This window comes from Triturus cristatus, chromosome 7, assembly GCF_964204655.1.
Source record: "Triturus cristatus chromosome 7, aTriCri1.1, whole genome shotgun sequence".
NCBI classification, from domain to species: domain Eukaryota; kingdom Metazoa; phylum Chordata; class Amphibia; order Caudata; family Salamandridae; genus Triturus; species Triturus cristatus.
The window spans coordinates 1,854,729,867-1,854,756,828 of NC_140590.1; the positions used below are offsets into that span (position 1 = coordinate 1,854,729,867).

The 26,962-nt window shown below is 47.2% G+C and overlaps 1 protein-coding gene across 1 annotated transcript in view; it reads right to left on the minus strand.

The window, feature by feature from the left end:
• Positions 1-26,759, minus strand: part of LOC146813457 (uncharacterized) — a 123,604-nt gene extending 96,845 nt beyond the window's left edge. The window contains exons 1-2 of the mRNA XM_085620218.1: positions 26,511-26,759; positions 9,959-10,085 (exon numbers count right to left, since the gene is read on the minus strand). Of these exons, the coding sequence (XP_085476344.1) occupies positions 9,959-10,085; positions 26,511-26,552 (169 nt within the window). The 5' untranslated portion in view covers positions 26,553-26,759. The remainder of the gene's footprint in view (positions 1-9,958; positions 10,086-26,510) is intronic.
• Between the last annotated feature and the right edge of the window lie 203 nt (positions 26,760-26,962).

Consider the following 26,962-nt stretch of genomic DNA (forward strand, 5'->3'; position numbering starts at 1 on the left):
TGAGGTGGACACAGTTTTTCAAGAAGTAGCCATCTTTGCGATGGCATACATAGGAATTCTGGGACAGGGTTATGCCCAATTCCCACAGGAAGTGGTCATATAGCGAGCTTAGTGACTCTAAGGGTCAGTAGCCCTACACTCCCCTAACACCCCTAAAATTTTGCACCCTGTACCAGCCCCCCCCCCCGTGCCGCTGGTGGTGTACTGGTTGTGCTGCCTTGGACCTTGCCCAGCACTCACCTTGACTCCTGGAGGTTGGTCCCATAAGGCGCTGCACTATTCCTGTTTGCAGAACTTGTTCTTCATTCCATAGGATAACATTACAGAGCTCACAAATTGCAGTGTCCAAAAAATTTCATTTAAAAACGTACGGACCTGAACAATGTTCTTCTGATGCCTAAACATATATAAAGACAATTGCTATTTTTATAAATTGGTGTGCATCTCCTTCTTGAGTTGTGTGTGTCATTTATTGGCTGTTGTGTGCATTTGTAGAGGTCTTGTACTCCTCTGTATTAAGCCTAAGGCTGCTCGACCACACTAGACCCTAAAACCGCACTTTGGGATTGCATAGCAAGCCCTCTTCACTCATAAGGGAACCCCTGGACTCTTTACACAGTATATCAGAACCTTGATGTTTCACATAAAGAGCCACATTCCTACAGTTTTTGTCTTCCGGATGTACGCGGTTACCAAAAGAGGGGCCCCGAGACTGATGCCGAAGGGTTAATTCATCACTTACGTAGGAGGTCTTTGACATTAGGATGCACGCATCCTCCCTCCATGCAGATCCTTGGTGTTTGTCTATCCGTATCTTCAAAACCTAGGACGTCAACACTACACAAGCTCCTTCCCTTCTCCTCTTCTTTTTTATTGTCTCTACATAAACCTTTTGGTCTCTCTGCCCTATATTCTCAAAGACGTCAACATTATATTGAGTATCAATGGTATTTTTTTTTATTTACAAACCATGTGTGATAGCCTGCTGACTGCAGAGGTGCCACTGTGTCATGGACTGCAGCAGGAGGTGAAGGGACCTCCTCCAGAGTCCTAGCCCCATGAGACGTTTCCTCTACTGGCATTGAGGCTTCTCTGCTCGGTGCCCACAGTCTGCGGATTGCCGAGGTGCCGCTGTGTCATGGACTGCAGCAGGAGGTGAAGGGACCTCCTCCAGAGTCCTAGCCCCATGAGACGTTTCGTCTACTGGCATTGAGGCTTCTCTGCTCGGTGCCCACAGTCTGCGGATTGCCGAGGTGCCGCTGTGTCATGGACTGCAGCAGGAGGTGAAAGTGAAGGGACTTCCTCCAGAGTCCTAGCCTTCTGGATAGAAGACATGATGACTGAGGTGGTCAGGACGGTGAGCGGAGACCAGGTTGTAATGGTTTGGCTGATGTTCACTGGTTGCTTGAGGTCGTCATGGTTGGGGGTGGTGGGCTGGAAGTTGAAATTGTTGCACATGTTGGTGATCTTGCTGTGGAGGTAGTGTGAGAGGGTGTAGCAGAGTTCTTGGGATGGCTAGATGGTGTTCTCTAAGGCTAGCGGGTTGGAGAATTCTGACTATTTTGAAGAATTCCTTTGTGTGGTTGGCTGCAGAATCGATGCAGGTGGTGATGGCTGCTTTCTTGGCTTCTTTGATGGGCCGGTGATGGTTGCTGAGGGCTATTTTGTGAGCTGCTCTGTTGGCGGTGTCTTTGGTGGCGCCTCAGCATTTCTCCAGGTGGTGGCCATTGCGTTTGGTCGTCCTGAGTTCTGGGGTGTACCAGCTGGCATATTTGGAGGTCTTTTTTTTTTTTTTTTTTTTTTTTTGAAACCGTTTATTACACGATAAAAAAAAAAAAGTTACAGGCATGGGCCTACAACCATCCGGCCGGCCGCTAGAGTAGCAAAAGGCATATAACATACATACAGTGCGAATCTCTTGGCGGAGCAGATTGGCAAATCAGGTGATATCAATAGCGTAGGCCGCATCACTCCTAGCCCACAATACGGTTTCCTTTTGTCAAACAGAACAACACAAAAAACCACACCCGCAAGGCAACCCGCGATCCACGTGACAGTACATGCTCCGTAATGGGGGATCCTAACCAGCAGCAAAACTCTGAAGAGGGGAATGGGAGTATAGCAGGGACTGGGGAGCCACGTGCCCACGGCTGAGGGAGGGGGTCGGCTAAGGAGATGGGGCTGGCGAGGCTGCCGGTAGGAGTGGCGGCTCACAAATACCCCCACGGTAGGCGTTCCAGGGGCCCCAGATTTTCACCCACGCCCCAGGCTTACCCCTCGCCACATACACTACTTTTTCACGAAACATACACCAATCCATATGTTCTTTCCAGGCCAACACCGCCGGGGGCCTCTGGGATCCCCACAATTGGGCAATGTCACGCTTCGCTATCATGTATCCCAGAGTCACCCACCGCGTCTGCGGGACCGAATAATCATTTGGTTCCCACACATTCAGCAAGCATCTCCTCGCTTCAGGCAGCAGTGCAACACGCGTAACCACACGCAAAACCTCATGCACACCACGCCAGAATCGCTCCACTTTCGGGCACTCCCACAGTATATGCATGAAAGTTGCCAACGCACCACAGCCGCGCTTACACAATCCGTCACCAGCAAAGCCCATACGTAGAAGCCTCGGCCCCGTGACGTAAACCCGGTGAAGGATCTTAAGCTGGACGAAACGAAGGCGAGCCGGGATGGCCACCTCCTTCGGAGAGGCCACCGCGGAGATCCAATCCTCGTCGTCCAGCTCCAGCCCATCGGCAACCCAGGCCTCGCGGAGGCCAGTCAGCAGGCACGATCTGTCATTAATCAGTTTTTTATATATAAGGGAGATCGTGCTGTCTGGTACATGGCCATCCAGCACCCTGTCCTCCAGGGGGGAAGACTCCGGAATGGACGCAACATCCGGGAAGACGGAGGCCAGCGCGTGGCGGACTTGTAAGTATCGGAAGTACTCACTGCCCTGCAGCTGAAACTCCGTCTGCAGCATCTCAAAAGTCTTGAAACCCCCCCTCGTCCAGAGATCTCCCACTGTGCTGATTCCGATCGTGTCCCACTTCTCGAAGCCCTTCGATGTCCACAGGGAGCCCAACCTCTCAGACGCATATAGCGGTGACGCCCGGGTCAAACGGTCCTTCCACCCCATAGCTGCATTAGCCGCGTGCCATACACGCACCATGACACGCGTCGGTCCCGTCAGACGGGAGTCGGGCGTGCCAGAATAGAGCGCTCGATTATAATCGCCACCGGGCAGGAGCATCCTGTCCATTTCAAATGCCGGGTTCAAGGCGGGCCCGTAAAGGCCATGATTGATTGCAGCTAGCTGGGAGGCCCAGTAATACCGTTTAATGTCCGGGAGGGCGACCCCCCCATCGTACCACGGGAGCGTCAATTTGGCCAGAGCAATACGCGGCCTCCCGTCCCAGAACAGGCGCCGCTGCAGGCCCTCCACCTCGCGGAAGTAGCGCGCTGGTACCAAGTCCATAGTGTTCTGGAGGGCGTACAGAAAGCGCGGCAAGGACATCATCTTAAACAAGGCCGCTCGGCCAAGTGGCGAGAGCGGAAGACGCCGCCAACGCGCGACATCCTCTCGCAAGCGCTGGAGGGGGGGCAACAAGTTCCGCTCATAGCGGGCCTCCGGGTCTAGAGTGATATATATACCCAGATACCGGAACCCCTGGGAGGCAATCTGGATCGGGCAGTCACGCGGTAGGGCCGGAGCCTCCCCGGAAAGCACATATACGCAGGATTTCGCCCAGTTGATGACAAGGCCTGAGTTACGCCCGAAGGAGCGCAAAACATCAACCAGGACAATCAGCGATTTGCGCGGGGAGGCGAGATACAAAAGGATATCATCGGCGTAGAGGGACACGCGGTCCTCATACTCAGGGGTCCAGCGGAGACCACGGATAGAAGGGTGCCACCGTAGCCACTCCGCCAAGGGCTCCAAGGCCAGTGCAAACAGGAGCGGCGACAAGGGGCAACCCTGGCGCGTGCCCCGCCCCAGCTCGAATGGGGCCGAGACTCGCCCATTCACCACCACCTGTGCCAGTGGGCCCGAATACAGCAATTTGACCCAGCTAATGAACCCCGGGCCAAATCCGAATTTCGCCAGCATCGCCCAGATGTATGGCCATTCAAGCGTGTCAAACGCCATGGTGGCGTCCAAGGATGCCAAGATGGCCGGCTCCCGCACAAACGGGACACGCGCGAGCACCCCGTGCAAGCGTCGCAGATTAAGAGCCGTGTTACGATGGGGTATAAATCCAGATTGGTCTTGGTGGACCAAGTCGCCCACCACACCGACCAACCGGTTGGCCAACACCTTGGCGAGGATTTTGGGTTCCGCGTTCAAGAGCGAAATTGGCCTGTAGGATGTGACCCGCTCACGGGGTCTCCCCTCCTTGTGTATCACCACAATCGTGGCCAGACGCTGGTCCGGCGGGAGGGAACCCTGCGAGTGGGCCGCCAGGAACATCGCGCGCAGGTGGGGCGCTAGTACATCCGGGCGCAGCTTGTAAAGCTCGATGGGGAGACCATTAGGGCCCATGGCCTTGCCGGACGCGACCGAGCGAATAGCCAGGGCAATTTCGTCCGAGGTGGGAGGAGCGTCTAGCGAATCCCTGTCCTCCACCGAAAGGGAGGGCAGCGCGATGTCCCGAAGCAGGGAATGGGAATCTTCCTCCGAGCAGGGGGAAACCGGGGAGTACACCTCGCGGAAGTAATCCGCGAAGCAGGAGACGATGGCTTCCGGCTCGGTGACACGCGTACCATCCATACTCTCAATCAAAGGAACCACACGACTCGCTCTCTCCCTCTTATCCAACCACGCAATCAATTTACCCGCCTTATCGCCCACATCATACAATCGTCCCTGTTGCTCTCTACTGAGGCCCCTGGCCGCCTCCGTGACGAGGGCCCTATAGGCCGCCTGCTTGAGGTGCAAAACATGCAACTTGGCATCCGTTACCCCGCTCCCCAGGTCACCCTCCAGTTCCACAATCTCGGCCTCCACCCGGGTCACCTCCTCCCGCTCACGCCTCCGGGCATGGGAGATAAAGGAGAGGGCCTCCCCTCTAAGGACTACCTTAAAGGCCTCCCACAGGGAGATGGCCGAAGGGACAGACCCCACATTCTCGTCAAAATAGCGCTGTAAGGATTTAATCAAGTCGGCACGAATAGTGGGGTCTCGTAAGTACCATGCATTGATTGGGGCCACCCTACCCTCCCCCCTCGGGAAGACATCGAAATGTAACAGTAATGGGGAGTGATCCGAAATACCCCGCGCCAGATGGCACACCTCTCCTACCCTCCCAGCGTGGGCCGCCGGGACCAGGATGTAGTCAAGTCGCGAGAGGCTACCATGGGCGCCCGAGTGGAAAGTGTATTGCAGCTGCGTAGGGTGCTTTAGTCGCCAGCAATCCACCAGGCCCAGTGTGTCTAAAAGGCCGGACAGCCACGCCTGTGCCCGGGGGAGGTCCCTAGGGGGGTGACGATCCATAGACCCAGAAACTACCGCATTGAAGTCCCCCCCGACCACCAGCAGGCCACCCGGGAGGTCCAGGAGGAGGCGCCCCAGGTCCGCAAATGTAGTAGCTTGTAACCCAGGCGGGACGTACACTGACATGAAAACAATCACTCTACCCTCCATTCTACCCACCAGGACAGTGTAACGTCCCCTCTCGTCATGGCGCACCTCATCAATCTCCAGTGGAAGCGAGTTCTTGATCATGATACCCACCCCCCGCGACCCCGAAGTGAAGCCCGAGTGGGCCACCAAACGATAGCCCCGCCGATTCATGGCATGGAAGGAGTTACCTATAAGGTGTGTCTCCTGCAAGAAGACAACATCTGGCGATATACGTTTCAGGAACTGCAGGACCACACCACGCTTAATCCGATCCCCCAGGCCGTTAACATTCCAGGACAACACAGCCAAGTCCCTACCCCCCATCATACGTAGAAGCAATCAGTCGTCCCCCACAGAGCATTTCGAGAACAGCAATACAGTAAAGGGTTTGCCTTGCGGTGCAAACAAACAACACACCCCCCCCACCCCCCCATCCCAACAGAACTCCCCCCTCCCTGCACCCCTGCATGAGCCCAGTCAGCCCCCCCAAAGTGCAGTGTGCCTGTCGCCCCATAGAGAAAGACTAACTAGTACCCCAGAGGAGGAGGGAAGCCCCCAACAGACCCCGTACGACCTCCATAGGAGGGGAACATACACGATCGAGAGATGGTAAAGAAGTATTGTCCCGAGCAGGGCCTATTATTCACCCCTTAGTTCTGATCCGGCAGGCCCTCTCCACCGCCCGCACCCCCCCCACCCCCCCGGCCCCGATCATCAGGCAGAGTGTCCAACCAGTCCCCAGCCGCCTCGGGGCGATCAAAGAAGTGCGTGCGACCTTCCACCTCCACCCTTAGCTTAGCTGGAAAGAGCATTGAGTACTTTAGGTTCAGGTCCCGCAGGCGACGTTTAACACCGAGAAAACTGAGTCTCTGCTTTTGGACCGCCGGAGTAAAGTCTGGGTAGAAACGCACATCCATGTTGTCAAGCTTGACCGGTCCCTGTTGCCTGGAGGTCTGCAGGATAGCGTCCCTGTCCCGAAAATTAAAAATCCGGGCAATGAGAGGCCGCGGCGGGGCACCGGCCTTCGGCCTGCCCCCAGGGACCCGGTGAGCACGCTCAACCGCAAAAAGCTTACTCAGGCCCCGGGGCTGCAGATGGGTAAGGATTAGATCTTCCACAAAGAGGTCGGCGGCCTCCGCCTCTCGTCCCTCCGGCACCCCCACAATACGGACATTATTCCTCCTGGCCCGACCCTCGGAATCCTCCAGTCGCCGGTCCATCAGGGCGCTCGCCTGGCCAAGCCGTCGCACCTCCTTTTGGAGGGCCGCCACATCTGTCTCGAGGCCCGTTGTGGTGTGGGTCAGGGAATCGACCCGGTCATTCGATATTTGGAGGTCTTGTTTGATTTTGTAGGTTTCAGTGGGGCAACTGTCGGTGCTGTCGGTGATCCAGGGGTCGAAGTTCTGGACAGCCAGGTTATGGTCTGTTGAGGCCTTGGGGTGGGAAGTGGTGAGGGCCTGTGACCACTGAGTTTCAGTGATCTTGTTCTAGCTGCGTTGGGAGGAGATCCACCGCCTGGTGATGGTGTGCTGGGCATCGGTGAAATGTATCATGGTGTGGTCAGTCCGGGTGAATTCTGTGGCTGAATTTATGATTCGGTCTCTGGAGTTGAAAATGGTGTCGAGTGTGTGTCCGGCTTTGTGCGTGGGTTCAGTGACCAGTTGGGTAAGGTTGATGCTTTTCAGGTTCTCCATGGGGGTGGTGTAGTTGGCATCGCTGGGGTTGTCGATCAATCTATCATGGTTCTTATATAGCGCTGCTATCAGTCGTGAGGGTCTCAAGGCGCTGGGGGTGGGGGTTGAGAGGGTATCTGCAACTTCAGTCAAGAGCCAGGTCTTGAGGTTATTCCTGAATTGAGGCAGTGACAGCGAGTACCTGAGATGTAGAGGTAGAGAGTTCCAGGTCTTCGCAGGGAGGTAGGAGAAGGATCTTCCTCTGGCTGAAGTATTGCGGATCCTTGGAATAGTGGCCAGGGCTACGTGGGCAGAGCGGAGATGTCTGGTGGGTGTGTAGAAGTGCAGGACGGTGGTTGAGGTACGCAGGTCCGGTGTTGTGGAGGGCTTTGTAGGCGTGTGTGAGGAACTTGAAGGGGATTCTTTTGTTGACCGGGAGCCAGTGAAGGTCTCTCAGGTGACCAGAAATGTGGCTGTAGCAAGGGATAACCAGGATAAGTCTGGTGGAGGCATTTTGGATGCCCTGCAATTTCTTTTGGAGTTTTTGGGTGGTGTCGGGAGTAGAGTGCATTGCTGTATTTGAGCTTGCTGCTAATGAGCGCCTGAGTGACCATTCTCCTGGACTGTGTGGGGATCCACTTGAAAATATTCCGAAGCAGGTGGAGCATGTGAAAGCAGGAGGAGGAGACTGCGTTGATTTAGCAGTTCATTGTGAGTGGGAAGTCAAGGATGATGCCCAGGTTGCATGGTCGGTGGGTGTGTGGGGGGGGGAGGAGGTGTTCAGAGCGCTGCAGGTCACCAGGAGTCGTCCCTGGTGGAGGGAGTGGTGCCCAGGATGGGGACATAGGTTTTGTCGGAGTTGAGTTTGAGGCAGCTGTGCTTCATGCATGCGGCTACTGCCTTCATCCCGCTGTGGAAGTTGCTCCTGGCGGCTGTAGGTTCATCGGCGAGGGAGAGAATCAGCTGGGTGTCGTCGGCGTAGGAGACAATGTTGAGTCAGTGGTTTCTGACAATGGCTGCAAGCGGGCCATGTAGATGTTGAAAAGGGTGGGGCTCAGAGAGGAGCCCTGAGGGTCTCCGCAGCTGATCTCTAGGTTCTGAGGATAACAGTGGGAGCCTGACTCCCTGGGTTCGGCCTGTGAGGAAGGAGAGGATCCACTCTAACGCTTTGCTGCAGATGCCGGCATCGTGAAGTCTTGTGCAGAGGGTGCCGTGAGAGACGGTGTTGAAGGCGGCAGAGAGGTTCAGGGGGACGAGGGCTGCGGTTTCGCCTCTGTCAAGGAGAGTGTGGATATCGTCTGTCACATCGAGGAGTGCAGTCTCGGTGCTGTGGTTACTTCTAAAATCCTGATTGGGAGGGGTCCAGGGTGTGGTCTTTTTAATGAATTCAGCGAGTTGGGCGTTGATGGCCTGCTGGATGACTTTGGTTGGGAAGGGAAGCAGAGAGATGGGTCTGTAATTCTCGAGGTTCGTCAAGGATTTTTTTTGTAGCAGGGGTGTGGAAGTTGAGGGGACAGTGCCTCCTATGGTGGTCTTTGCGTCAGTTTGTAGTAAGAAGTTGAGGTGTTGCATGAGAGGTGTGGGGTCAGCGTCTCTGAAAAAGAATATGACCGAAACTGAACTGAGCTTTGTCAGATGATTCCAACTATATCTACTCAAACTAAAGCCATTAATCTTACACTCAAACTTTATAAGCACAGTTCAGACACTTGTGGAGGAAGTGCAGTCCTAGCAGGCCATACTAAATCCTCTACTGTGCCGCATAGAGCTATACTCCAGCCTCCTGCCTAGCTGCCTCGACAACCAATAAAGTGAGACCAAATCCCTTCCTTCCGAAAGGGACTTCAATGGCCCATTCATGATGCAAAGATTGATTTCAACATTACATGCATAACCCAAAGAATAAACCGCAGTGGCTTACTTGAGGGACAAACTTCAACTTACAGGTGGACAAAGAAGTACAAGAAACAGACTAAATCTCAAAATCCTCAATCCAAAAAATGGAAAACTTTAAAGCAAGCATTTCATGTACCGCTGCAAAACTGCGGAACTCCATCCCTGAGCACAAAACTCATTCTGCTGGCCTTCTTTTGTAAAAAAGTGAATATGCCCCTCTTCAGACTATCTCTCTGATCATTCCCTCCCATCCCGCTACTCTCGTCTTGTTCCATGTGATCCTTGAATCCGTTACTTGTAAAGTGCTCTGATACCCTCAGCTAGATCAGCCCAATCGAAATACTACAAATACATAAACCTGAACCCAGGTTTGAATTTTGAGTGAATTACATTCTCATATCACTAGCATGTGTGTGACATTGTGGCAGGGTTGAGGTTCAACTTGGAATTTCACCTGCTTGCAGAGAATGAAAGTAACAAGGTTTGCAAAAATTCAGAGTTTAATAATGTCAACGTAAAGAACTGTAAAATGCAAAATTGCTATCTTAAGCAGTGTCAAACAAGACTTTCAATCTTCCAGAAGATGTGGCTGTTAGATGGTTTATTAAACATGTTTAAGGAAAAAAAATGAAAATCACAAAAACAAGTTACACCTTTTCAAGCAACATCAAATGGTAAAAAAAGACTTTCTATTGCTCTCCGTCAGGAATCAAGAGAGCCCCTTGAGTGCAAATCCAAAACGGTGCAACTTTACCCAGAGATGTCACCGCTTGGTGAAGTTCCTTCATCACACTCTTGTAAAGTTCTTTCTGCCATCCTTGTAAAAGCTTCCACTCCTCTTCTGAGAAACAGGCAGCAACATCACTGAATGAAACTGGCGCCTGAAAAAACAATCGACATCACAAATTCAGCAACACCTTTTGGAGAAAAAAAAGCAAGAAATACGGAGCGCTTAGAGACCTGTTGGTGATAACACGCTCTATAAATATAAATTACATTACATAGTAGGTGTGCAGAGCAGCTCACAAAATAATGTCCCCAACAATGGACCGGTCTGCCTCGGATTCACTGCCTCGGCCTCGAAACTGCAGGTAGTAGAAGTGCATAGAGATAGAATGACTGGCACTTTTTCAGCACCCAACTTAACAGCAGCTTGAATTGGGGCTTCACTTATATTTCCATCTACCTAATTTTAGGTCAGATCAGCAAAGTCGTCGGCATGAAGTATTATTACTAATTAATTAAAAAATACACAGAGTGGGACATGTTTGTTCTCGCAACGCATGCTATTGGCTGTTTGGTGTATCTTTCCATTCTCTTGCAAACGCTTCAACGGAAATTCATGAAGAACTATTTTACATCTAAAAAGCCCGGTGGACCATCGCTTTGCTGCTTTCAAATCTTTACCTCTATAGACATTCTGTACAGAAAGCAATCCTTATTAGCTACTTTTCCCCAAGCACTGGCAAAGCCAATTTATCTGGCTTTAACCCCTTCGCCGCGGCAGGAATTCCGCTGGGGGGGGGGGGTTTGGGGGCAGCACGGTGGCGCTGTGCTCATGACGGAACCGCTCCGTCACAAGCCACGGTTGAGCTGTGCTCATGACGGAGTGGTTCCGTCACGTCTCCGCCCACTGCGCTAATCGCCCGTACAGGCGGGGAATTAGCACCGCGTGGACCGTGGCTCATGACGGAGTGGTTCCGCCATGAGCAGGGAAGGGGTTAACATGATAAACAACATTTGAGCGCGCGACACCTGCAAACGGCACACTTTTGAAAGCCCGCTTTTACATACTTTGGGACACCGAAACCAGACCCGCTGGTTTTGTCAATGAGGGATTCCTTATTGGCACTATGAAGGCTTAAGGCACATAAAATGACAGCAGGCATGATGCCCAGGAGTCTTCTGCTTATTGTTTTACACCTGAGCTGTGAAGCAAAGTTGTTGTGCCCACCATTTGTTTATTAATCTATTTGTGTAGATTAATACCCGTGCTCACCTCTCCGTACAGAATAGCAACCACAGGGAGATAGAAATCCAGCCCCGACGCCAGGATCACCGAGTGTAATAGCCCTGATCCCCCGGACCCATCCCCTCTTTCACAGTCTACACTAACGGACCTAGAAACTCGGAATCACCAAACAGTCAGCATATCTCAGAGCATCCATAACGCTATTTTCGAAATGAAGAAGATCTTACACCTCACTGATTACTCTCTCTCTAAAATCAAACGCATTAAAAGATCAGTACTCCACCTTTAAAACAGGCCAAAACGTCAACCCTGGTCACTGGCAAATAGACAATATCACCCCTGCAAACAACTTAACTATTTATCGGAGGATGAAACTCTAGCTCTTCTATTATCCTACGAGTCAACACTCACCTCTTCCAGTCCCCCCGACAAGAAAGACAAAACGAAATCCATACGATCACAGTCAATGCAAATAGAACTTCCATACTCAGAAACAGAAGGATAAAGAGCAACAACTTAAAATCCATATCCACCTCAACTCCCAAAACAACCCCAGGGAACTTCGCGACACCCATCTCTGGTCTTCTACTTAATTGCCGATCAGCAGTGAAGCATGCCTCTGACATCGCCAAACTCATCTTAAATCAAGCAGTAGATGTGGCGATCTTAACTGAATCATGGCTCAACGAAGCATCACCACCCTGCATGGATTTATTGGTTCCTCCAAACTACAACATCGTAAGTCTAGACAGACAAAAAAAAATGGGGTGGCATTGCTTGCATCCACCGCTCCGACCTCACCGTTACCCAACTTCACTCTGATCCTCTGGACTCCTGCGAATACCTTGCACTTTCCATAAGCAATGACTCTAACCAACGGTGCAAACTGCACACCTTCTACCACCCTCTGGGTAAGAATGACCTGTTCATCGACAACCTCATGGAAATCATCACAGCAAATGTCTCCCCCCAATCCAATGATATATTCCTGGGGACTTTAACCTTCACTGGAACGACTTTAAAGACAATCAGGTCAACATCTTTAAAAATGTCCTAGCTGACCAATCACTTACTCAAGCCTGCACCCTGCCAACACAAAAGAAAGGCTCTACACTCGATTGGATTATCTCAAAGCAAAAGGCGATCAGGCTAACCTCGATTGCTCCTTGCAACTGGTCAGACCACCACACTATTACCTTCCTAATACCGGGTGCACTTAAGAAAAGACCAGTGCAACCAGTGAAACTGAAACTATGGCTTAGGGACACAAAAAGCGTAGACTATTAGAAACTGCCAGCACGTTGTGTGAAGGATCCCCCCTCCCTCCCAAGATATCAATTGTCAGCGTACTTACGGAGCACTACAACGCAACAATGTCGGATATAATACACTCAGTAGCCCTGTTAAAACTGAAAAGAATCCAGGTTAAAGAGAAAAATCCCTGGTTTAACGGGTCTCAAAACAAAGAAAGGAGAAATCTGCGACTAACAGAACGGAAATGGAGACAACACCCTTCCTCCCCCAGCGAAAACTTCTTAGAAAGACCAGGAATGCGTACAACAAAAGCATTCTCAAATCTAAAAAAAATATTATTTAGCTTGGAACTGGAGAACGCTAAGAATAGACCTCGTAAGCTCTTTGAAATGGTAAAACAACAATCGAACAAACTGGCCACACCCTCTAAAGACGCAACAAAATCCCGAATAAACTGTGATGAGTTCTCCTCCTTCTTCTCAGCCAAAATCGAGTCTTTGGGAAACTAGCTGAATTTCGCCGCTATCGTCCAGTCTCATCCATCGGCGGCACAAATCAACGTATCTACACACACCCGTCAGGAAATACCCAAAAATGAAGCTTGCTGGACTACCTTCAATCTATATGACGACCACAACATCTCGAAAATTCTATCGTCCATAAAACTGAATAACCACTTCAATGACCCGCTCCCCTCCAATTGTCTGTCTGCAATCAACCAATTTATCCTAACCATCTGGGACTAGAATAATTAACGCTTCCCTACACAAGGGTCCATAACCGACTCGCTAAAAACTGGTCAAGTCATCCCCATTTTAAAAAAACCCACACTTAACCCTGCTGAACCAGACAATTTCAGACCCATATCTAATATTCCTTTACTAGCGAAAGTGCTCGAGAAATGTGTGCAACAACAACTTAGCCAACACGTCGCCACATTCAATCTGTTAGACAATTGCCAATATGGTTTCAGGCCAGATCACAGTACTGAAACTACTATTCTCCATATAGTAGATGTTGCCCTACAAGCTCGAGACCATGACAAAAAGTGTCTCTTAATTCTTCTGGACCTATCGTCTGCTTTTGACACAGTCAACCATGAGAAGTTACTAGATCGTATCGAAAACAGGATGGGTTTAGGAGGAACCGTTCTCGAATGGTTTAAATCCTTCTTATGGAACCCCTCTCAGAGATTCTTTTTTTTTTTTTAATTCTTTGTATTGATTACAGGTAAAATTCAAAAACGTACGATTCTCTCAAAGATTCTTAGTCAATTAAAATCCATCCTCTCCTTCCCCGATTACGATCTGAGTCCCGTAAAGCTCAACTCTCTCCCCAACTCTTTTTAACCTCTAACTGGAACCTTTAACTGAAATTCTGCGTAACGCCAACATCTCTTTCCACATGTATGCAGATGACACACAGATCTACATCAAAGTTTCATCCCTAGAAGAGATCAAAACAAGAAACGAGGCTCTAAAGCAGACTGTACAATGGCTAGCTAGCAACCAGCTCAAACTTAATGAGCAAAAAACTGAATTCCTACTAATTTCCCCTCCCAAAAGCTTCACTGACATACTAGAATGGACCAAATCATTCTCCACGCTGAACTGCACCCCAATCATAGTGGACTCAGCCACATCAGGAATCACGCTGGACAAGAAGTTGTATATGAGAGCCTACATCAACACACTAGCCAAAAACTCAGTTTTCACTTGAGCTACCTTAGAAAGCTAAAACCATTCCTAGATACGTCTGAACTCAAAATGGCAGAATAGACATTAGTTCTCTAGAATCGAATTCGGATGCTCAACCCTCTCTGGTCTGCCCAAGATCTTAACGGCTCCCCTAAAAGCCTGTCTCAACGCAGCCGCAAGACTCTTAACAGGTTAAAAAAAAATTGGCCATATTTCACCGCACCTGAAGGCCCTGAATTAGCTTCCTTACAAAGCCAGAATCCAACTCAAACTGGCCTGTATCACTCATAAAGCAGAACACTCTAAGTCACCTTCATATCTTGCTCATAAAATGGTGGTATCCGGAGGACGCAGGCACTCCCGGAGTGCCAGGGATCTTGTGCTGAAACCACCCTTCGTCTGGAAGAAGAAAACTTACAACAGAGCTTTCTCTGGTGCCGCATCTAGAATCTGGAACTTGCTGCCACCAAACATCAGAAGAATACCATCTCTGCCAAGATTCAAGAAGGAAGCTAAGTCTTTTCTAATGGCTAAATTCCTTCTATAACCTCTCTCACAGCACTTACAGAATCTGCAGCTTAGCGATACTCTATTGATCATTATATAAACACCACCCGCTTAAGCCTCACTAGACTCCGTAGATGAAACTTACGCGATTCTGGACAATGTGTAACATACTGCTTAATTCGTACCTCACTGTTACCTTAATGCACAGAGGCTGGTGTTGTGCAGTCCTCCTCTGCTCCTGCTGATGTCTGTATTTTTCCGTCAAGTGTATTCATGATAGTTTGCTCTTAATCTTTGAAATTAGCTTGTTATCTCTGTAAAGCGCTCCGATACCCTGACGGGTCACGTTCACACTCTATAGAACACTAAATAAATAAATTCAGCGCCAACAAAGCCCAAATATACCAATGCACCTGACATGAAGTCTGCACGGTCACAAATCAATCTCACAAGAAAGAGAAGGAGAAAGAATGTGGACACAATTGAGCATGGAGCACCAAGCACTGAGTTAAGCAAGAGCAAATAGTATCCTATGGGTGCCCTATAGGGAGCCTACAGCGCCCCATGTAGCAAAGAAAGGCCTGGTGTGGGAAACAAGGCAAACATCTGCCTTAGATTCAGCTGAAGACCATGAGTGTTGATCCAGGTAGGAAAAGTGGAATCAAAGGTTCCAGGAGAAAGCGTGAGGTATGAGCTGGGTGATGACACAGTAGTAGGGGTGGAGAGTAACACATTGAAGGAGACAAAATGGGAGGACATGCATGACTTCCAAACAGAAAATGATGCAAACGGAGACACCAGCTCCATAAATGAAAGAGAGCAGATACTAAGATCCGTGTTGGTGTGAGATCAAAGGGATTAAATGAAGAAAGCTATCCCTAAAAAGAGAGTGCATCCAGCTGGTGTGGTCTTAAGAACGCATAGCATAGCAAACAGGAAAGATTTATACAAAAACTGCACTTTGATACAGGCCATGTAGGCCTAAGTGACACATCACACCCACCAACAATGACATTATGCTGGAGCTCACTGGTTCTTGAAAGCCCAACCTCAGTGTGGGGGGCCACAAGTTACAGCGTCATTAAACTGTTCACCACATAACTACTTTTTCCACTCATGCTGGACTCAAGAAAAGCTACAAGCTAAGCTTCAACATGATGCCCAACACCAGGACCACTGGAATTATGTGATTGTACACCCGCTGCGATTTTCACATAATTATTGAATTGCCACGTTTGCCACATAAATCAGTCATCTGTCATATAAACTGCAGATTTTAACAAACAAAAATGTTGTTTGTTGCTCAAACAGTTCAAAAGTTTTTTTAAAATGCAGCAAGACATTTTGCTGCGCAGTTGGTGGCTCTTTGCAAAGCTGGACTGGTCTCCTTTCTATTGCTTATTGCTTTAATTGAGTTTTAAATCATACTCATGAAGTGTAACCAATACCCATACAGTGTTACCAAGTTTAACAAGCATTGGCATAGACAATAGGTCTCGCCTTTGGGCCTTTATAAGTGTTTCGTTTTCCAGCACAATATCCTTGGTGCAACAACATCAAGTGTTGCATGGCTAAACACTTATAAGGTCCCAAAGGCGAGAACTATTAGCTATGCCAATGCTGGTTTTAAAAGTCATGACTAATGCCAGATCTAAAAACAGAGGTGCTATAAGGAGAGACTCAAACAGAAATTTATATTAACTGTACACCACAAAACACAAGTATCCTTGGGGGTAAAATTCACTTAGTACCAAGGTGAACAATTTGTGATGGAACGTGGCAGAACTGGGGGTAAAAATAGAAAATATTATTTAATACATAGAGTCTTGATTTCACTGAGCAACTAGAAGCATAAGAGGTCGAGTCTAAACTAAAAACTGGGGTGTCAAATGGTCATAGATTGGACATGCCTGCACTAAATACATTTCGACTTTCCTGGAACAGTTAGAGTGGAATAATAAAATTAACTGTATAGCTGTGGTAAAGTGGAGGCATGCAGTCTGAAAGTTACACTTACCAAGAAAATAGACCGACTGCTTGCCTTTACGTGGAGCTGACACTACTTCCGCGAGGAAGAGGCCTGCTGCCGAGTTTATGTTGCTACTCTGAGTGGTACTACCCTGTGGTATGGCTGGCATCAATTTAAGACGGGTGGGAATCAAGTAAACTCTGTATCCCCACATACACACACAAAAGAAGCAAAAGGCGGCAGTCTGTTCAATACTAAGCTAGGGAATGGAAGCCCCTTTGAATCCTGTGAACTCTAGACCCGATAGGCAGGTCTGTTTACAAAAAGTCCCGGGCCTGTTCTATCTGTCTCAGCAGCTCGTATTCACTGCTTGGAAATACTGCGCAGAGGTATGAAACTTCCAGTGGGGGGGCTGTGGGTCGGCGGTATTCACAGAAGACTTCTGGTTCGGAAGTTAAAAGAGGGCCGCTTGGAAAAACAATGCGCCAGTCAACGACAGGCCTCGTCTATTAGTGCGCTGTGCCAAGACCTACGCTGTGCTGGGTGCCGAGATGAAGGATAGGGCATTGGGACGCTTGTTTCTCAGCTACACAAGTGGTGACCACGCTGACGTGGCGTGGCCTGCATCGGCATCTGGTGACCAGAGCAGTTGTCTGTCAGGCCATACCCCGGGCAAAACAACAACAAGCAGGAAGTGGGATATGGGAGGGGGTAGGGGAGAGACACAGGCTGGCAAATGGTGAGCACTTTCGCGGCCGCTTTGATGTTCTCAGTGGTCGCACGGCTCACTGAGAACATCAAAGCGGCCGCGAAATGATCACGCAGGCTGCCAAATGGTGCGCGCGCCCGGCGCACATGCACTGTATTTGGAGGCCTGAAAGCACTAGTTTGCACTTCCAAATCCCCCCGTTTACTAAAGCTCTCGCGAGAGCAGCGCTAAAGCGCTGGCTCAGGCGAGACCTAAAAATGACTAAATAATGAAGTAATACTATTACAAAATGCGCTGCCTAATTTGGCTTTTCTTGCCTCATTATTTACTCAGCCCTGCCGCATAGTTACAGAGGCCCTGCCATGACCCAGGTGTTTCAAAAAAGCATCAGATAAATCTTGTTGGGGCAGCTGTCGTAGATTAAACATCCAGTCTGACATTAATCAATGTCACCTGCAAAATATGGCATGATGAATTCCAAAGTGCACGTGGGGCACAGTAAAGAGGATCAAGAACATTACCCTTGAACGAGACACCTGTGGATTTCAGAAGATCCCCTTGGAGTTCCAAGGACATGTTTTGATTGCGGAAGCACCTGTCAACCTGAAGAAGATGATATACAAGGATCACCCAATATCCCCAGTAGAACATGGGCACAAACCCTTTAAATGTGCATTATTTCTTTAAAAACACAGTAATGCTCTTGTAATTATATTAGTTTAGAAACATACGGTTGTATCATCAAAATGGTTTATTCCTATTTCAGAGAAATGTATAAAATTGTAATCATTTTTTTGATGATATGACCTTAAGGTTTGCAACTATTATATTAAAGGGAGTCTAAAAGACTAAATTCTTGGATAGGAAAGATTCACGCAGAAACTGATTCCAAGTGATATAAATGGTACCAATTATGACGAGCAATATTGATTTAATAAAAAGTAAATAAATAATGAACATGTATCCCGAGAAAACTTTATACACGTGACTCTCAAAAGGTGACAGGTGCACACTGGCCAAGCTCCTGTAAGAGCTGCTCTAGGACAGTGGACATGGGCAGAAAGTGTCCAGAAGGCCTTCCTAGCTATGGAAGATGAACTGCTGTTTGACACCATTTTGATGTTCTGCAAGTCTCGCCTGAGGAGTGAGCTGGCTATGACTCTTGCCCCTGTTGGCAGACAGAAGCTAAAGGGACAGAAGAAAACAAGAGCTTCGAACCTGAAGAGCTCTCTAGTTGGATGAAATCACCAAGGCCTCTGCTCATAATGAGTGACTGCAAATTGCTACCACTGCTTGATGGGAAAACCAATTGAGGAATGCTATAGAGGCCAAGTGCCATTGCACAGCCAAAAACAAAAGGGACCTGCACCACGCAGGAATATTCAGCAGTATTCCGATGTATCCCCAGAAAGATTCCGGCTAGGACCCTGCTGAATAGCGATGCTAGAATCCCTTGAGGAAACGACTGTGCCGCTCGTGCAAGGTGAAAGTCAAAGAGTTGTGGAAAAGCCAGGAACAAATATTGGAAAAGGTTTGGCTCCCAGTCATGGCAGAAGGGGTGGCCTCCCACAGACCACCCTATTAGTATGCTGGACTTGGAGAACAAGGGGAGCATCTAGTAAATAGAGGTCCCTCAAAAATCACAGCGAGCACATATCAAAGCACCTGACACAGTGGTCTTAAAACTTTTTTATGACGCCCCCCTCCCCTAGTGCAAATATTAAAATTATCGGGTTCCCTAGAACTTTTCACAATTATTCAATCAAATTGGCAATGTTTAAATATGTATCAACTTATTTAAACATTGAAGTTAAGATCCGTTACCGTTTTAAAAATGAAACCAAATACATGATTGCGAAACATACTATTCTGGTCAGGCAGACCTTACTAACGTGTAAAAGTGAGCAGAGTGTGAGTATCAGGGATGGGGGATTTGAAGAATATTTAGAGCCCCTTCCCTTTTGACAGATACTCTCAGGTAAAATGTATATGACAATAGACGTTAGTGATGGCCCATGACAGAGCGGCTGACTGACGCTCATTGTGTTCCACTTAAAACAAAGCACTGCTATCAGCATAATGATTCTTTTGGCCAGAGCCTGTCACTTCTCCCCGGGATCACTTGAGGCCCCCTAGGGGGAGCCCACCACCCAGTGTGAAGTCTCCTGCCCTGATGAATGGTATATACAAGATACGGTGGATCAGTTTCCCTAACATTTAGACAAGCTGCCATTGATTTCGGTTAGAGACCTTCAGAAAATGCTAGTTGAACAAGGATGTTTACATGAAAACAAGATACCTTTCCCCCACAGAAGGTTGTTCTGTTGTGTAACTGTGATGCCTCGAGTATCTTGTCATTCCACACAACGCTAGCGTCTGCTGGCATACAGCCAATGCAGAAATTGATTGGGTCATGAGTCTCTTCAAGAAGGCACTAGTCACAGAGGAGCAAGGCCAGGGTCTGCAGCTGAGCCTTCTTAGACTCTTAAGGGAGTGCTGTAATACCCTACACTTAGCATTTATGCTGCTGAGAGCAACCATGGTTGGAAGGATCTAATATCACGTTACATTCCATGAATCATCAGAAATGGAAGAGCATTAAAGAAGAACCATCACAAAGTCAGCAGTAAACCAGGAGACCACCGTCAGGGATGTGGAATTCCTACAGCCCGACGCCCAGGACATATTGTTTGGAGTCAAGGGCAACAAGTTTTCATGTGTATTTTGTCCTTGGGACAAGTAGGCCCAACCCCCTGCAGCACAAACCCTTTGGCTGCCAATTTGCAGTACCACATTATGGATCAGGGAAGGGCACTGTCTGCAGATAAGGTAATATTTTTGTCCATATGTTAATGCTGTTCAAACTTGTATTTATTGTTCGTTAATTGAAAGCCTTTATTATTAGGGTGAGCGCTCTAAGTAAATGTTGTAAGTTCTGACTGCACTACTGACGGTGGTTCCAGTATAAAAATGTGTACACATATGTTCAAAGTTTAGCAATATGAGGCAATGTATAATGCTCCCAGAATGCTCTCTGATTTGATGCAAATATTTGCAGAAGCTTGAAAGCAAGATTGATGATGCTTTGGTTTCAAAATAAAATGTTCATAAAAAAATGAAAGCAGGAAAAAACAGTTTGCTAAACTACTGTAAAATTTCAGGTACCATTTCTTTGCAGCATCATTTAGTAACATGTGTTGATCCATGCTAGTATTTCCCCAAAATATTCATAATGGAAAATCAGTGTAACCAGTTTCAATAAGATTTTGGTAAACAAATATAAACAAGCACTGGCAAAGCCAGTAAGTCTGAAATTGGTGGTCAGCTTTTTAGTTTTGTCAATGTGTGAATTGTTTTGGCATGGTTTTTGTAAAACCGTACTGGTGTGGAAGCTGCAGGGCCCTCACTGTTATAACAAACATTGGCAAAAGCAAAAATTATTTTTGGTCTCAGAAAGCATACGCTGACACAGTAGTTTCTGGCACTGAACAAAACTACTTTGTGTGCCGATATGCTCCTTGTGAAAGAGCAGAATGCTGTCACTCGCAGTGAAGCCAGCCGATGCAGAGAGAGAGAGAGAGACAGAATTTTAATAACAGCAAAAGGTCATGGTCAATGCCAGACCAAATTAGGGGCCCAATTATTAAAGAAAGTCTCAAAAGTGCATCCTTGGTCTATGACCTTGCACTAAGTGCAGCTATACGGCTTTCGTGAATTCCCAAGAATTTACAGAAGTAGGACAAGAAATAGTATCCCTAGAAAATATTTGTGAACTGCATTTTAGCATGGGCAAATATGCATGTGTAGATTTGCTCATGCTAAACTGACTATTTGCAAGTTCGCTTTGCCGCCAACCACTTTTTTCCCCACTCTGGAAGAAGATTTACATCTGCCATTGTCAGGGGTAAATTTCCAACATTTCTCAGTATGGGAAAAGATTAGAGAAGAGTTGTTGAAAACCCTTAAAACATGCAAGTTAGAAGGTTTGCACAGACTCAAACGGGCATTCTAATCCTGGAACTATTGCTTACCACTACCTTCAGCCCCAGTATGTAGATCAGCAGAAACGTGGCAACGTAAGGGGATTGCAAGTATTCAAACTACTATGGTATGAGCCCTGGTATAATCGGAGAGGCTATATCAGAGCCCTTATATAATGAGATGGCTACCATAATATGTTGCTGCACTCATGGCACTTATGGCACCAAAGGGGCAAGTGGATTTTGTTACAGGACAAGTAGATTTATGAAGCAACCTGCCCCATGGACAAGTAGATATTTTATTAAATTCCACACCCCTGCACCTTTCTGAGATCCAACCTCGTGAACTAGCGCTAGCGAAGGCCTAAGACCCAAAAAGCAAGGTAGGTCTGTCTTTCATACCTGGACCTCAAATAGCGACACAAAGATGTGGCACAACAGTGACAGCCATCAGTGACAATGAAAATGTCACAAGGACCATTCCTTGGGATCAGAGGATAGAACCGAAGAGGGCTACCAAGAATTCAAAACCAGCCCTTTTACAATAGAAGACCCACAAGATGTAACCAACGCACCAGGAGGAGAGATGAGCGCTCAAAGAACAGCGTGGGGATCGCAGAAGGACTGGCTCTTTCAGCAGTATCTGGTTGTCTGTCAGCTTCATCAATGTGTCTGTCAGCTTCATCAATGTGTCGCTTCATCAATGTGTCTGTCAGCTTCATCAATGTGTCGCTTCATCAATGTATCTGTCAGCTTCATCACTGTAGTGTCGAGGAACCCTACATGTGCTTTGGCAAACTCAGCATAGCAATGCTATCTGCAAACTCATTCTCGGCATTCTGGTGGGAGGAAGGAAGAAGTCGAGAGGGGCGGATCAAGCATTTATTTATTTGGCCACCTCCTGTAAATAATGTATATGTAATTGTAATATGCTGCTCAGCCAGGATGTGTGTATGTTGGAATGTTGGAGTTAGAATGTTGGAATGGTTTGAGTCAGTTGGTCTATGGGCTGAGCAGCGTACAGGCTGCTCCTGGTGGGGTTCGTTATTTATATACTTAAATACCTGTAACTTCAATCATCAATAAATATACTTGAAGTTACCAACAACGAACGGACATTTCATCATTCATAAGTCTACTTATTACAATTGGTACCAGGAGTGGGGTTATTTCTATTCCCCACAATTGACGACGATTGGAAAGACCTTGCTCTTCAACCCTCAAGAAACTTCAAGTATATTCAATATAAAGAAATTCAAGATAAAGGAAATCCTCGAAAAGCAACTTAAACTTACTTGCACCGAGAGCCCCACCAGTGACCTTCAACCGGTCGCCCTCAACTTTGGATGTGCCAGTTACTGCCTGCATACAGTTTAAGTGTGCCAGTCCCTGACTGTTCACAACGTCAGGGACTACTGAAATTTCCTGCCACAGACCCTGCGTTGCTGCCTTCATTCAGCCTTCAGAGAGCTGTGTGACACGATTTATTTGGTGTTTGAAATAACGGAGCTGAAGGCAAGAACCGGAGAATGTAAATTTAATTCCATGCTTGTACAAGTAAAGGAGGTGTTTCAGAGGCACATTAGCCCAGCGGATTTGTCAAGGAGAGAAATGTAAACGGAGAAGTGACTTTATTGTCTGCATCTGCGGGAGAGAATGGTTTTTGAGGCCTGTTTACGTTTAATTTAATTGCCTGCATTTTCAATTGGAAAACGTCTTGTGACAGCTCATTTTCAGCGTGGACAAGTTGAGAACACTGGCTCTGCTGCTTCGTGTTCCTGGGTGAGGCACTTTTTATATATTATTTATTAAGGCAAATATCAGCAATTAATTTGCCTCTGTTAATGGCGCTCGAGCTGCGTTTAGTGTGCGCATGCTGTGGTGACAGTTCAACCGTTTGTTGCTGTTTAAATGAGAGCGCGCTTCCTTTCACAGCGCGCGCAGCTTACCTTTGGTCTTACTCCTGCGATGCCTCTTCATTCTCACCTGTGACGTTCTTCTCTCCGTCACCGCAACTACTCATGAATCTTTGGAGTACTCTTCCGCCGTGAGCCATCCCGCTTTACGTCATGCTACGTGACTCCATCTTGATTGGCACCACCGGAGCACTTTTAAATCGAGCTGATGTACTGTTTACTTTTTGCTGCCACTTTTACTCCTACGTGCAGCTCCATCTGGATCGTCGTGGTTCTATGTCCCACTTGCCTTTTGTTCTTGGCCAGCAGCTGCGTTTTCTGATGTCCTGTTTTGAAATAATTTGTCTCGTCCTGTTTTCGGTTCGGAGTAAGGAGTCATGCTACAGTGCCATCTAGTGGCTGTTCGGCGCCACTGCTTCTTAACAATAAATAGAAAGACTCTCTCGTTGGTGTCTTTGTGAAGTTTGCCTGTCCTGTTGAGTTCTGCCCGTGATGGGCATGACACCAAGTTGGCTCCAAGGGGAAGGAAAGATAAACGGGGCGAGTGAGATGTTTTTCAAAATCATCAAGGAAGGCCTGAAGTCGATACAATTAAAAGCTGCTGTGAAGAGACTTTTGGATTGGACCTTTGATTCGAAAAGAATAGATGAGTTATTTATTTAAAAAAATGCTGCAATATGTTTTTCCATTCCGTTACCATAGCAGTTTTCTTCTTATGATGATCCGTCATGGGCATGGAAGGGGTTAAACACTGAAAATGCAGGTCTTCGAGGGTTCCTTCCGATCCATTAGTTCAACTTCGTGGAACTCACTCAGCCTGAAGTTTCTAGAAAAGTGTTACTTTCCTTGCCTGCATTAGCACCAGTTCCTTTACGTTAATTTTTAATATTAGTACCTCACAATGCCTTTACTCTCATTTTCTGAAATAAGTACTTCATGATTTCTATACGCTAATTTTTAACATAGTCAAATTTAAAATAAGTACTTCATGATATCTGACAGTCTTATTTAAAGTAAGGATTTCGATATATTTTGTTGTTTCATGTGGTACCACCACATCTCGTGCACATTTGTTTTTCATATTGCATTTACTTTGTTGTATGTGGTACTACCACATCTCGTGCACATTTGTTTTCATATTGCATTTACTTTGTTGTATGTGGTACTACCACATCTTGTGCACATTCTTATAAATTGCTTTTGCCTTATTTCGAGTGGTACAACCACATCTAGTGCACATTTTGACAAATTGTATTTACCCTGTTTATGTGGTACTACCACATCTAGTTCACATTTTTTACAGATTGCCTTGTTGCATCTCGTGCACATATTTAAAAATGTTTTTGTCTTGTTTCATGTGGTACTACCACATTTCGTGCACATTTTTAGAGATTGCATTTACCTTATTTAATGTGGTACATCCACATCTTATTCATTGGTTTGACTGTTTATGTGGTGTGTCCCCACATCTATTTCATGTGGTGTGTCCCCATATCTATTTATGTGGTATATCCACATCTTATGCACACGTTCTGCTGTGTTATGTGGTGTCCCCACATCTTTTTATTGTGGTCATTCCACATCTTTACTCGCAAATTGTTTTATTGCGTCACGTTGTGCGTTTTGCTCCTTGTTTTCTTCTTCATGTTCTTGATTGTACTCTTGTACTTCCTTCGTGTCGGCCCGGCCAGCTTTCATGATCTTTGTACTTGAGTCACTTATTGTTTTGTTGTGGGTGTGTATCGGTTGTTGTTTCATGGGAGAAAGGGAGATGGGTGGTTGAGTCGTCTTTCGTGCCTCCTGTGATCCTTATTGTTCCCTCCCACTCACTATTTTCTCATTGTTTTGGTTGTGGGTGTGTATCGGTTGTTTTCATGGTAGAAAGGGAGATGGGTGGTTGAGTCGTCTTTCGTGCCTCCTGTGATCCTTATTGTTTCTTCCCACTTACTATTTTCTCTTGGCGTTTTCTTTCAATTTTCAGATCTTGCCATGTTTTCGCTTAAGTCTTTTACTGTGACTTTTTGTTATACCTTTTTAGAGTTTCTCCCTTTTCATTGTTAAGAAGGGAGATGTTGTAATATGCTGCTCAGCCAGGATGTGTGTATGTTGGAATGTTGGAGTTAGAATGTTGGAATGGTTTGAGTCAGTTGGTCTATGGGCTGAGCAGCGTACAGGCTGCTCCTGGTGGGGTTCGTTATTTATATACTTTATTACCTGTAACTTCAATCATCAATAAATATACTTGAAGTTACCAACAACGAACGGACATTTCATCATTCATAAGTCTACTTATTACAGTAATCCTAGTAAATCCTTTATTGTATGACCATTTCCTTACCACGTTTGTAATACCTTCTGTAAACGACGTATATGTAATTCTTGTAAAGGGCTCTGATGCCCTCGGGTCAAGTGTATGCTATATACAACTCAAAAAATAAATAATTCAACAAATATAAACGAATGTTTTTTCAGCACATGCAAAGAAATGCAGTTCTGGTGAGCGTATAATACGTGTGCCTGACAGCCTCTGCACAGTGCTATAGGAAACGGAAGTTCTCCATGCAAAGGATAGTGCTCACACCGGCACGGAGGTTGCCTAATCTTAATCGATGATATGCTTTGCACAATAAAATATTTTAGTGTGGCATATACAAGAGCACACCACATGTGTGTGATGGATAGGTAACAAATGGCTGGGTCAGAAATTGACAGGCTGGGTAGATCCCCTGGTCCTGCTCTGGCCCCACACAAACGGTGGGTACGTCGTGCCATGTTATCATGAATACTGGTTCCATTCCTGGGCTTTCAGGTAACAAACCAATGCATTCTGGGTGTTGTTGTCTTGCCTGCTTTCAAAGGAACTATTTAAAAGAACACACTTAATAATTATAAAAACGGCTAGCAAGTAAAAGTTGGAGAATGGGATACGTCTGCATGATGGCATGCAGCAATGTGTCCACACTATATATTTTATTGGAAGACTAAGGGGACATTATGCATTCCTGGCTGCCCTCGTGCAAACTCTTGGAATCTGCACACAAAGAGCCCACTCCAGCCCGCTCCTCCTTGGGCTGAAGGCTAAGATCTGGAATAAGAGATCCACTGAGGTAAGGCAAACAGCGCCCTTTCTCACTTCTCAAAACAAAGAAAAGAGTCTGGGCAAGAGATGCTTATGGGGCTGTTGAATCAAAGCCTGCGTGTGCCTTAAGGGAGCATACAGTACGTCTGTAACGCGCGCGGATGCCCCTTGGGACAGGTCATCGCTAAATAACAACAGAATACATCCCAAAAATCAAACTCACCATTTCTGAATCCTGTTGGAGGAATCCTCCTCTGATTTCCATTACAATTCTCCCAGATAACAAGTGATGTCCGGCGGGGACCGTAGATACGAATAGGAACAAAACCGACCATAAAGGTACCGAGCCCAAACTCGGCTCATCCTAAAGAATAACGCGAGGCCTCGAGGAGCTACAAAAACAGATGTAAAGCAGCTGGGGATGCTTCACCCACCCATTCTCAGCGCATCTGGACTACTGCGCATGCGCAGAGCAGAGACACCTATGCCTCGCGCACGCTCTGTATGACTGCAGAATTCGTGTGCGCCTGCGTAGTAGTGTCTGCGGAATGTCACGCCTGAGCACCAGAAGAGGATGTGACGTTGTTTCTTACAACACCAGGAACAGACACATCTACTTAAACCGCCACAGCCACAGTCGGGGCTCACTGAAGTTCAAGGCGTTAAAGGAGAATT